A 12,859-nucleotide genomic window follows, 5' to 3' on the forward strand; every position below is an offset into this window, starting at 1 on the left:
GAGAGAGAGAGAATGAGAGAGAGAGAGAGAATGAGAGAGAGAGAGAGAATGAGAGAGAGAGAGAGAATGAGAGAGAGAGAGAGAATGAGAGAGAGAGAGAGAATGAGAGAGAGAGAGAGAATGAGAGAGAGAGAGAGAGAGAGAGAGAGAGAGAATGAGAGAGAGAGAGAGAATGAGAGAGAGAGAGAGAATGAGAGAGAGAGAGAGAATGAGAGAGAGAGAGAGAATGAGAGAGAGAATGAGAGAGAGAGAGAGAATGAGAGAGAGAGAGAGAATGAGAGAGAGAGAGAGAATGAGAGAGAGAGAGAGAATGAGAGAGAGAGAGAGAGAATGAGAGAGAGAGAATGAGAGAGAGAGAATGAGAGAGAGAGAGAGAGAGAATGAGAGAGAGAGAGAGAGAATGAGAGAGAGAGAGAGAGAGAGAATGAGAGAGAGAGAGAGAATGAGAGAGAGAGAGAGAATGAGAGAGAGAGAGAGAGAGAATGAGAGAGAGAGAGAGAGAGAATGAGTGAGAGAGAGAGAGAGAATGAGAGAGAGAGAGAGAGAGAATGAGAGAGAGAGAGAGAGAGAGAGAGAGAGAGAGAGAGAGAGAGAGAGAGAGAATGAGAGAGAATGAGAATGAGAGACTGACAGAGACAGAGACAAAAACAGTTGAACATAATGAAGTACCACTCTAGTGGAGGCCTTTGGTGGCTTGCCATCACTAGCCTCAGCAAGTCACTATGTGTCCTAGGAAAAGCTGAATTTGTAAGTGTTAATTTGTTAAATATGTTAATAGAGCCTAATGCAAAAATTTATAATTATTATTATTGGTCAGTAGTATTTGTAGAATAGTATATATTGTACTGGTCAGAGACCAGAGTGTGAGGACATTGAACCTTGGAACCACCTCAAGGTAACCCTAAGTTACCCCTTTAATGACTTAAGTACTGCAAACCAATAAGGAGGTTATCTATCTTGAGGTTATCTTGAGATGATTTCGGGGGCCCGGTCCCCGTGGACCGGTCCTCGACCAGGCCTCCTTTTTGTTACAGGAAGCATCCCCAGGAAGCAGCCCCGTAGCATCTGTCTAACTCCCAGGTACCTATTTACTGTACTGCTAGGTAACAGGGGCATCAGGGCAAAAGAAATCCTGCCCATTTGTTTCCCCTTTCACCCGGGATCGAACCCGGAACCTTAGGACTACGAATCCCGAGCGCTGTCCACTCAGCTGTCAGTCCTCATCCCTCAGGTCAGGAGCAATCATTCAAGCACAGGAGGAAATCACAGAAAGCGATTGGGACCGTGTAAAGGGGTTAAGGTACCCTCTGATATAGACTCTTCATCCTTTGTTGCAATGTTTTGGTCTCTTGCAGGTACTGGTTGATGCTGCGGAGAACAGAAAAGACGCTGCAACACTTGCCAGCGACGGCCCACGAGCACCTGCCACTCATGTACTATACGTCCCACCCGCTCAATACCCTGGGAAAACACAAGGTCTTCATCACCTTCCACAAGCACCCTGGATATGTCGTGGTGAGTGGACATCCATCTTTCAGGTCTACCCTTTTCCTTAGTTTTTATTTTATTTGGAAATATAAAGCTTGGAATGTTATCAGATTAGGTCATCATTTAGGAAGTAAAGGGAGGGGAGGGGAGGGGTAGTATTTCTTTTGATGATTTGCTTCTTTAAACTCACACTGAGGGAGTAATTACCTAAGTGTAGTTACAGGATGAGAGCTATGCTCGTGGTGTCCCGTCTCCCCAGCACTCTGTCATATAATGCTTTGAAATTACTGACGGTTTTGGCCTCCACCACCACCTCACTTAACTTGTTCCAACCGTCTACCACTCTGTTTACAAAAGTGAATTTTCGTATATTTCTCCAGCAGCTTTGTTTCGTTAGTTTAAATCTTTGGCCTCTTGTTCTTGAAGTTCCGGGTCTCAGGAATTCTTCCCTTATCAATTTTATCGATTCCTGTTACTATTTTGAACGTAGTGATCATATCACCTCTTTTTCTTCTATCATCTAGTTTTTGCATATTTAATGCCTCTAACCTCTCCTCGTAGCTCTTGTCCTTCAGTTCTGGGAGCCACTTAGTGGCATGTCGTTGCACTTTTTCCAGTTTGTTGGTGTGCTTCTTAAGATATGGGCACCATACAACCGCTGCATATTCCAGCTTTGGTCTAATAAAAGTCGTGAACAATTTCTTTAGTATTTCTCCATCCATGTATTTAAAAGCAATTCTGAGGTTAGAAAGTGTTGCCTAGGCTCCTCACACAGTGTTCTTAATGTGGTCCTCAGATGACAGTTTTCTATATAGAACCACCCCTAGATCCCTTTCTTTGTCAGAATTCTTTAAAGATTTCTCACATAATTTATAGGTTGTGTGGGGTCTATGTTCTCAAATTCCACATTCCATAACATGGCATTTATTCACATTAAATTTCATTTGCCAAGTGTTGCTCCATATACTTATTTTCTCCAGGTCTTCTTGAAGGGCATGACAATCATCTAGGTTTCTTATCTTCCCTATTATCTTAGCATCATCAGCAAACATGTTCATGTAATTCTGTATTCCCACTGGTAGATCATTTATGTAGACAATGAACATTACCAGTGCAAGAACTGAACCCTGTGGTACTCCACTCGTAACATTCCTCCAATCCGATACCTTGCCTCTGATTACGGCCCTCATTTTTCTGTCAGTTAGGAAATTTTTCATCCATGTTAGTAGCTTACCTGTCACTCCTCCAATATGTTCCAGTTTCCAGAACAATCTCTTATGAGGAACTCTGTCAAAAGCCTTTTTTAGGTCCAGATAGATGCAGTCAACCCAACCATTTTTTTCCTGTAAAATCTCTGTTGCTCGATCATAAAAACTGAGCAAGTTCATTACACAGGATCTTCCAGATCGAAAACCATACTGTCTGTCTGATATTATATCGTTTTCCTCCAGGTGTTCTACCCATTTAGTTTTAATTTTTTTCCAGTATTTTGACTATTACACTTGTCAATGATACAGGTCTATAATTAAGGGGGTCTTCCCTGCTTCCACTTTTGTAGATTGGAGCTATGTTAGCCTTTTTCCACACATCAGCTACAACTCCTGTACACAAGGATGCCTGAAAAATCAGTTGAAGTGGAATGCTGAACTCAGGTGCTGTATGGCTTGCTCATACTGCAGCATCACTCATGTTTGCTGCTTTACTTAAGAGAATAATGGCTAGACTAGACATTGTGAACATGAAAGACACATGGTAGAATAATTGAGCGGGAGATGTTGCTGAGATGGACTAAGGCAAGGCACTATAGCAGATAATGGTGGGTTGTTTATTTGCTATTTATACAGTATTTGGGAGCTAGATAGAATAAAATGGCCGCAATCTTTCTGCCCGAGCAGATTGTGGAGTTCAACGAGAAAGAGGGAAGCCCCTGTGAAGTCGAGCAGAACCTTTATTTCATGGTGGTGAAGCAAGCCAGCATCGAGGACAACCCTGATGACGACACAGTTCAGACCTCCCTGCCCAAGTCGTACATGCGTGCGTACGATCTGGTGAAGCTGGACTCGTTTGTCTGCACTCACGGACCATCTACCAAAGTTGATGGTAAGATTTTATATATTTCCACTGCTTAATGATAATTTCTGGGGGGGGGGGGACACAATCATGAGAAAGCTGACATGACTTCTTATGTCTTCTCAATATTTGTTTATAGTTTTTCTTTAAAAAGATATTGAGACCTTTCAGTAGTATCCAAATCACATCCCAAAGATTCCCAAGGCATTTGCACTACCGACTGAACCGTGATGTGCTGAAAAGTAGCTCATTACGGTTCAGATGGTAGTAAATGTGCTTGGGAAGTCGAGGTATGTGTGTTTGGTCCCAACATACAACCTTAATATTTCCTCATAAATGGATCCTGTTCATTAGATTTCATTATATAGAGTTTTCTTGTTTAGTTGATTGCCGCTTCTACTAACATGTATGTATTGTTGCAGTTGTTGAACCTGGGGAGAGAGCCTTGGGTGGGAAGCGCAAGTTGCAGCAACGCGGGGAACCCGCCAGCAAGCGGGTGAAGGTGCCGGCGTACTTCTTGCCGGATGTTGCTCAGTGCATTGCAATGAGTGACATGAAGCTCCCTCTCACACATCTCTCACTTAAGGTGCGGTGTCTCGCGTGGCCTAAATACTTTATCGTAACTTATTTTTTGTTTTTTCACAAGGTGCCCTTTCTAAGTACTGTATAGTTTAACGTTGTTTAAACTTCCTTCCCTCTCTTTCCCGTTTTTTCTGGGGGAGCCTATTCGGCTCCCCGGAGCTTACTAGGCTGATGTGCTAATGTCAGACTTCGGCATCAGTCATGTGTATTGAGTTCTGTGGGCCTACCGGGGACCACGAGCCAGAACCTGGCCTCCTCAGAGAGGCAAGGGGAGCAATGGCCTATAGAAACCCCCATGTGGTTGGAGGCTTTCTATGTCTGCCATCGACTAGGTCAGACACCCAGAAAGGTAAGCATCCCAAAACAAACCCCTATTCTGGTGAAAATATTGCTACCAAAAGCCGAAAAAGTGGATAGAACTCCTCTAAAAGAAACGAGCAAACGAACATGACATCACACGTTGCCGCGTCGCTATCTGCGCAGCTCCCAATAAGTAACCAGGGGGAGCCCCAGACCCCCATGCCGGTTATCCACCCTTCAGTTCTAAGGCTGATGTTAGAGGCTGAGGTCGTGTGCTTGGCTCCAGTGGTTCCAGCACTGTGCTTTGAGTGTGGTGGCTGTCTTCCAGGGGTGCGAGAGCCAGGAGTTACTCTACAGTACTCGGGCTGCATGTGCCTAGGGTTATCGTCCCTAGGTGCCCTGTAAGTACTGTACTGCCCTTGGAGCTTGGGGCCACCTTCCACAAGTTCCTCGGGGCCTGCCTCTACTAGGCCGTATTCCTGCTCTGTTTTTCGCCTGCCCCTTCGGGTGCTTGGGGGTTTTGTCGTCCTGTTTACCTTAGGGTAAGAGCTCATGCGCCGGTCTGCTCATGTGTCACCTGAGCCGTTCTGGTCGTTGGACAGAGTGCTCTCTTTTCTTTCTTCTCCTCGGTTTATTGTGGCCCCTTCGGTTCAGGATTGTTTCTCCAAGACTTTTTTTTTTTTTTCTGTTGGCATTAGTCTCTGGGGGGTTGGGTTGGAGAGCTTCATGCTCTCCTCCGGCACAGGGGTTTCTGCTCCTTCGATCTTTGTGATGGTTTTGTTCATCTGCAGCCATCTCCTTCTTTTCTGGCCTGTTCGCGGGTGCGGGTCTCCCAGGTCGCCCGCAGAGTTATTAAGGCTAGCCAGCCTGCGGTTTATCCCCGTGCCCATGACGTTCGTAAATTCGCTGCTCTTGTTGCCGTCTTTGGCAACATGTCCTTGGCTGACATTCGGGCACAGGGCTTTTGGTGGTTGAACAGGGTCCTGGCTGCTCGTTACCTCGTAAACGTTCCAGGTCCTAGTTGGGCCTGTGTTGCTTTGGGCTGGTGGTTGCAGCCAGTTGACTCGACTTTGAGTTGAGGAGTGAGCAGCGACCACCTCCCGGGTAAGTCCCTATTCTTTTTCCAATGTGGGTAGTTAGCTCCAGGAAGCCGACGGGGCTTTCCCCAGATAACCAGCGTTGAATGTAATGAAACGCCATTTTCTGGGTGTGACCTGGAGGCGCTCTGGCATCCTTCCCTCCCTCCGGTCGGCGGTTTTTCGCATGTTTTGACATCCAGCCTCAGAACTGAAGGATGGATAGCCGGCGTGAGGGGTCTGGTGCTTCCCCTTCCCCCTTCCCCCTCTTGGGGAGGGGGGAGCTGCATAGACAGCAGCGCTACTGTAATGTCATGCTCGTTTGCTTGTTTTTTTTAGGGGAGTTCTATCCACTTGTTCGGCTTTTGGTAGCAATATTTTCACCAGAAAAGGGGTTTGTTTTGGGATACTTACCTTTCTGGGTGCCAGATCCGGTCTATGGCAGACATAGAATGCTTCCAACCACAAGGGCGTTTCTATAGGCCGTTGCAGCCCATGCCTGTCTGAGGGAGCCAGGTTCTGGCTCGTGGTCCTCGGAACTCCATACACATGACTGATGCCAAAGTCTGACATTAGCATATCAGCCTAGTAAGCTCCGGGGAGCCTCCGGGTCACTCCCAGAAAATGGCATTTCATTACATTCAACGCTGGTTTTTTCTAGTAGGACCCTCTCAGCAGTACTTCCCGATGCTGCAATCTGGAAATGTCCTAGCCATGGGAGATGCACCAGGCCTCTAATGACCCACAAGGGGTTGAGGGACTAGAGTAGAGTACAGTATTTGTCCTCTAGGGGATAAATCCATTTGTTTTCGGTATTTTGTAAATGACTTACGGAGTATTGTAAAGGACTTTTGTCTATGGTTGTTGCTATAATTGTGTAATCCAATCTACTGAACAGCTTCGTGAACGGAATGTGTTCAACACGGGAGAACAAGTAGAGGAAGGAGGGATGGGTGTTCTCCTGAGGTTGATAGACCTGCCCACCACTGAGGGGCTCTCTTTGGACACCGTCTTCACTCTGCGGAAGCACCTGTTATCGGCAGCCATTCGCATACAGGCTGCTATAGCTTGGGTATGTGCAGTTGTGAGGGCCCTGTGCTCTGGGGTACTGTGTAACATTTGAACTGAAGTAAATCTTAAGGGTTGCTCGGTGTAAAAGGGTCTGTGTTATCAGTGACATGACTGTAGAGTTGTAAGCAGGTTATTAGCCTACTACTACTATTAAGTGCTACTATTAAGCATTTATTAGTCTAAAAATTAAAAATAATAATAATAATAATAATAATAATAATAATAATAATAATAATAATAATAATCATGCTTAAGCCTTAGGCTGTTAATAACCCTTATAAGTATTTTATGCTAGTCAGGCATACTTTTCTAACCACGTTTTTAAAGGGTGACGGTGTGGCATTGAATCAATTTCTGTTTTGTAGTTACAATTTTTGCCACTAACAAGGGTAAGAATCTGCACTTATAATATCCCCCTCAAAAGAAAGGCATATGTAAAGACAACTTTCCATTAATTGATTATTTTCAAGTGTAAGTTATTTCAGCGCTCTTAAAGTGTTGAGGAAATTATTCCTCATCTAGATTCAAAACCTATTGTGGAGCCAGTGTACTTGTTCAACAGCGTGTGTGTCTCCTTTTCCCAGCAATTCACAGGATCACGGGTCTTTGGCATGGAATATCTATTCACCAATTGTCCGGTCACGAGTTTGCACTCAAGAGAACAGGGTCCCCGTCGAGCAGCGTACTTTACATACGAGGTCACGAGTGCTGAACACGTCAGCACCACTGTGGATGCTATCTTGGCCGACTGGACCACCATCTCCAGACTCTACCAGCTGGTTCTACAATTTGCAGCGCAGTTATCGGCATCCAGAGGTGTGATAATTTTTTACCATTTAATAAATTATTATTATTATATATATATATATATATACACATACATACATACACAGTACAAGAGTTCTTACATTCTTGTACAGCCACTAGCACGCATAGCATTTCTGGCAGGTCCTTAATCCTAATATTTCCCGGAATATGACCTGCCAATTTATTTAGCAACCAGGTACCCATTATCTGCTGGATGAACAGAGGTGACAGTTGAGGATTTGTGCCCAATCAATCCTCCCTGGCCAGGATATGAACCTAGGACAAAGCGCTTGCGAAACACCAAGTGAGCGTCTTACCACTACGCCACGGGGATTACATTTTTTGTAGAAGGCACAAGGGGTTATATAATTTTTTTGGGGGGTTGTGCCAAGTGATGGTGAGGTTTGTGTGATGGGTGATTTCTTCAGACCATTAACATATGGTTTACGTTAAGCCAAGTAGCGAGGTACGGTCCCAACTGATGCCTTGTAATTATGCTCCCGATGTAATGTTTTGTTCGGTGTTGTGTGGGTTTTGTTTTTGCTGCTTGACTTACCTTATATCACCTGAGAAGTTTTCTGCATATTCTTACACAGATTATGCCTGTCAGTAAGTTTACTGAAGGGGGGGGGGAGAGGCATATTCCTATGTGTTCAAGAGAGTACTTGGTAAATACCTCCGAAAGATACCTGATCAACCAGGCTGATTCATACATCAGGCTGTGAGCAGCTACACCCAACAGTTTGGTTGACGAGACAACCAACCAGGTGGCCCCTTGCCAGAGACTGGGCCTCGGGGACGTTGATTCCCTGAAGCAACAACCAACTGGTAGACAACAGGTAGTGGCAAGTTTGTCTTCAGGCAGCTTTCTATTTGACATTTTGCTGTAAAGTGTATTCATGCTGTGGTCATCTCTTTCTCTGTTAGTTTCTTAATTCTTTGCTCAAAATGTTTTTAACGTCAATCAGTGCTTATTCGTTTGTTTTCATTCGGTTATATTACTTTATGTAAACTGGTAACTGGCAGTCATCGGGAGGAGGAACCGTCGCACCAACTGCACGTCCTGTACAGAAGAAGAAACTGGCAACGATCAGTCGGGCTTGGTGTGCACAACTATTGAGAATATTATTTATTTATCTCATGCAGGTCTCTGGAAACCTAGAGGCTGTTACTGGGATATCTGTACAGTATTTGCCTGTGTATAAGTTGCACCTAATTTATGCTCTGAGTATGTTTCATCAAACATACTTTGAATTGAACATTGGAGTACTTTTGTAGGGGAGAACATATGATAATGTATTCAGTTGGTGGTGAACCAGAAATGTGCGTCCATTCTGTTTACAGATAATCACATACAAAAGCATTTGATATTTGTGGACACAAATGTAGTATATGACTTAACTGTTGTAACTATAGGACTGTTGTTGCAGCAGTCAAATTGTCTGGTATTGTATCATTTGTTAAAAATTAGCTTTTTTAATGTTTCTAGTGAATACCTTACTCCCTGCTTATTCAGTGTTTTACTGGGGAGATTGTAAATAAAGTTTTAAATCAAATTATTGTGCAAAATAACTCCAATTTGTGTAGGTTTGTATGGGTTAAGTTAATCAAGTCATGTCATGCAGCTGGTGTGGAATCGGCGGGAAGCAGCAGTAGCAGTAGCAGCAACATAGCCAACCCTAAAACCCTAAACGAGATGGTGCGGGTGAGGTCGTTCAACTACAAGAGCATCGCTCTCGCATACGGCCCCAGCTTTGACGCGTTTTGTGTCTTACGCTACAGCCCAGAGAAGAAAGCATTTACGCTAAGCTTTGGTAAGGAGGGACAGATTATTTGCTCATGGAATATTTGATTTTATATTGTGTGCCGTGTGTTTGTGTGTTTACTAGTTGTGTTTTTACGGGGGTTGAGCTTTGCTCTTTCGGCCCGCCTCTCAACTGTCAATCAACTGTTTACTAACTACTATTTTTTTTTTTTTTTTTTTTTTTTCCCCCACACCACACACACACACCCCAGGAAGCAGCCCGTGACAGCTGACTAACTCCCAGGTACCTATTTACTGCTAGGTAACAGGGGCATTCAGGGTGAAAGAAACTTTGCCCATTTGTTTCTGCCTCGTGCGGGAATCGAACCCGCGCCACAGAATTACGAGTCCTGCACGCTATCCACCAGGCTACGAGGCCCCCTAACCTCGGTGGTGCGTGGAGGTGTGTGGAGCACTGGGCTTGTGCTTGCCTATCACCGACTACTGGGGAGTGACGTCTAGCTCTTTGTGCCCACCCTCCCAGTTGTTTATACCTAACGCACTAATTATCTTTCTTAATGTTAACATCTTCATCATATTTGTTCTTAATGTTGAGGATGAAATTGACTTCAGCAACCTCATCCTGCAAGGCATTACACCTGCGACCATCCGTATAGGGAACAAAAACTTCCTACATCTCTTCTACTCGGCTATGTGTCCAGCTTCCACCATTGTCACCTTGTCATAACGTTTTTTAATTTAAATAGGTTTTCTTTGTTTTGTTGAATCTCCTCAAGAACTTTTACATAGTTATTATGTCCTCTTTGTTTCTTCTCTCCTAGGTTATGAGGCCGAGTTCTGTCCTTTGAGACTGTGAGGCCGAGTTCTGTCCTCTGAGGCCGAGTTCTGTCCTTTGAGACTGTGAGGCCGAGTTCTGTCCTTTGAGACTGTGAGGCCGAGTTTTGTCCTCTGAGGCTGTGAGGCTGAGTTTTCTCCTCTGAGGATGTGAGGCCGAGTTCTCACTTCTGAGGATGTGAGGCCGAGTTCTCACTTCTGAGGTTGTGAGGCCGAGTTCTCACTTCTGAGGCTGTGAGGCCAAGTTCTCACTTCTGAGGCTGTGAGGCCGAGTTCTCTCCCCTGAGGCTGTGAGGCCGAGTTCTCACTTCTGAGGCTGTGAGGCCGAGTTCTCACTTCTGAGGCTGTGAGGCCGAGTTCTCACTTCTGAGGCTGTGAGGCCGAGTTCTCTCCCCTGAGGCTGTGAGGCCGAGTTCTCACCTCTGAGGCTGTGAGGCCACGTTCTCACTTCTGAGGTTGTGAGGCCGAGTTCTCACTTCTGAGGCTGAGTTCTCACTTCTGAGGCTGTGAGGCCAAGTTCTCTCCCCTGAGGCTGTGAGGCCGAGTTCTCACTTCTGAGGCTGTGAGGCCGAGTTCTCACTTCTGAGGCTGTGAGGCCGAGTTCTCACCTCTGAGGCTGTGAGGCCGAGTTCTCACTTCTGAGGCTGTGAGGCCGAGTTCTCTCCCCTGAGGCTGTGAGGCCGAGTTCTCTCCCCTGAGGCTGTGAGGCCGACTTCTCTCCCCTGAGGCTGTGAGGCCGAGTTCTCACCTCTGAGGCTGTGAGGCCGAGTTCTCACTTCTGAGGCTGTGAGGCCGAGTTCTCTCCCCTGAGGCTGTGAGGCCGAGTTCTCTTCCCTGAGGCTGTGAGGCCGACTTCTCTCCCCTGAGGCTGTGAGGCCGAGTTCTCACCTCTGAGGCTGTGAGGCCGAGTTCTCACTTCTGAGGCTGTGAGGCCGAGTTCTCTCCCCTGAGGCTGTGAGGCCGAGTTCTCTCCCCTGAGGCTGTGAGGCCGACTTCTCTCCCCTGAGGCTGTGAGGCCGACTTCTCTCCCCTGAGGCTGTGAGGCCGACTTCTCTCCCCTGAGGCTGTGAGGCCGACTTCTCTCCCCTGAGGCTGTGAGGCCGACTTCTCTCCCCTGAGGCTGTGAGGCCGACTTCTCTCCCCTGAGGCTGTGAGGCCGACTTCTCTCCCCTGAGGCTGTGAGGCCGACTTCTCACCCCTGAGGCTGTGAGGCCGACTTCTCACCCCTGAGGCTGTGAGGCCGACTTCTCTCCCCTGAGGCTGTGAGGCCGACTTCTCTCCCCTGAGGCTGTGAGGCCGAGCTCTCTCCCCTGAGGCTGTGAGGCCGAGCTCTCTCCCCTGAGGCTGTGAGGCCGAGCTCTCTCCCCTGAGGCTGTGAGGCCGAGCTCTCTCCCCTGAGGCTGTGAGGCCGAGCTCTCTCCCCTGAGGCTGTGAGGCCGAGCTCTCTCCCCTGAGGCTGTGAGGCCGAGCTCTCTCCCCTGAGGCTGTGAGGCCGAGCTCTCTCCCCTGAGGCTGTGAGGCCGAGCTCTCTCCCCTGAGGCTGTGAGGCCGAGCTCTCTCCCCTGAGGCTGTGAGGCCGAGCTCTCTCCCCTGAGGCTGTGAGGCCGAGCTCTCTCCCCTGAGGCTGTGAGGCCGAGCTCTCTCCCCTGAGGCTGTGAGGCCGAGCTCTCTCCCCTGAGGCTGTGAGGCCGAGCTCTCTCCCCTGAGGCTGTGAGGCCGAGCTCTCTCCCCTGAGGCTGTGAGGCCGAGCTCTCTCCCCTGAGGCTGTGAGGCCGAGCTCTCTCCCCTGAGGCTGTGAGGCCGAGCTCTCTCCCCTGAGGCTGTGAGGCCGAGCTCTCTCCCCTGAGGCTGTGAGGCCGAGCTCTCTCCCCTGAGGCTGTGAGGCCGAGCTCTCTCCCCTGAGGCTGTGAGGCCGAGCTCTCTCCCCTGAGGCTGTGAGGCCGAGCTCTCTCCCCTGAGGCTGTGAGGCCGAGCTCTCTCCCCTGAGGCTGTGAGGCCGAGCTCTCTCCCCTGAGGCTGTGAGGCCGAGCTCTCTCCCCTGAGGCTGTGAGGCCGAGCTCTCTCCCCTGAGGCTGTGAGGCCGAGCTCTCTCCCCTGAGGCTGTGAGGCCGAGCTCTCTCCCCTGAGGCTGTGAGGCCGAGCTCTCTCCCCTGAGGCTGTGAGGCCGAGCTCTCTCCCCTGAGGCTGTGAGGCCGAGCTCTCTCCCCTGAGGCTGTGAGGCCGAGCTCTCTCCCCTGAGGCTGTGAGGCCGAGCTCTCTCCCCTGAGGCTGTGAGGCCGAGCTCTCTCCCCTGAGGCTGTGAGGCCGAGCTCTCTCCCCTGAGGCTGTGAGGCCGAGCTCTCTCCCCTGAGGCTGTGAGGCCGAGCTCTCTCCCCTGAGGCTGTGAGGCCGAGCTCTCTCCCCTGAGGCTGTGAGGCCGAGCTCTCTCCCCTGAGGCTGTGAGGCCGAGCTCTCTCCCCTGAGGCTGTGAGGCCGAGCTCTCTCCCCTGAGGCTGTGAGGCCGAGCTCTCTCCCCTGAGGCTGTGAGGCCGAGCTCTCTCCCCTGAGGCTGTGAGGCCGAGCTCTCTCCCCTGAGGCTGTGAGGCCGAGCTCTCTCCCCTGAGGCTGTGAGGCCGAGCTCTCTCCCCTGAGGCTGTGAGGCCGAGCTCTCCCCTGAGGCTGTGAGGCCGAGCTCTCTCCCCTGAGGCTGTGAGGCCGAGCTCTCTCAACCTGTCCTCGCAGCTAAGGCCTGTCACTTCTGGTACTAATCTAGCTGCAAACCTCTGAACTTTCCCAAGTTTCTGCTTATACTTGACAAGGCGTGGGGTCCATGCTGGTGCTGCATACTCATTTAATGGTCTCACATAGGTAGTGTATGGACTTTGAA

At 48.6% G+C, this 12,859-nt stretch overlaps 1 protein-coding gene across 2 annotated transcripts in view; it reads left to right on the forward strand.

Annotated features, from left to right (window-relative positions):
• MED14 (mediator complex subunit 14) overlaps positions 1 to 12,859 on the forward strand; it is a 107,808-nt gene that overhangs the window by 38,395 nt on the left and 56,554 nt on the right. For both annotated transcript variants that reach the window (XM_045751718.2, XM_069338912.1), the window contains exons 11-16: positions 1,356 to 1,515; positions 3,384 to 3,588; positions 3,981 to 4,144; positions 6,415 to 6,588; positions 7,172 to 7,403; positions 9,020 to 9,208. In XM_045751718.2, the coding sequence (XP_045607674.1) occupies positions 1,356 to 1,515; positions 3,384 to 3,588; positions 3,981 to 4,144; positions 6,415 to 6,588; positions 7,172 to 7,403; positions 9,020 to 9,208 (1,124 nt within the window). The remainder of the gene's footprint in view (positions 1 to 1,355; positions 1,516 to 3,383; positions 3,589 to 3,980; positions 4,145 to 6,414; positions 6,589 to 7,171; positions 7,404 to 9,019; positions 9,209 to 12,859) is intronic.

The sequence above is a fragment of the Procambarus clarkii genome, chromosome 5 (genome assembly GCF_040958095.1).
Source record: "Procambarus clarkii isolate CNS0578487 chromosome 5, FALCON_Pclarkii_2.0, whole genome shotgun sequence".
NCBI lineage: Eukaryota > Metazoa > Arthropoda > Malacostraca > Decapoda > Cambaridae > Procambarus > Procambarus clarkii.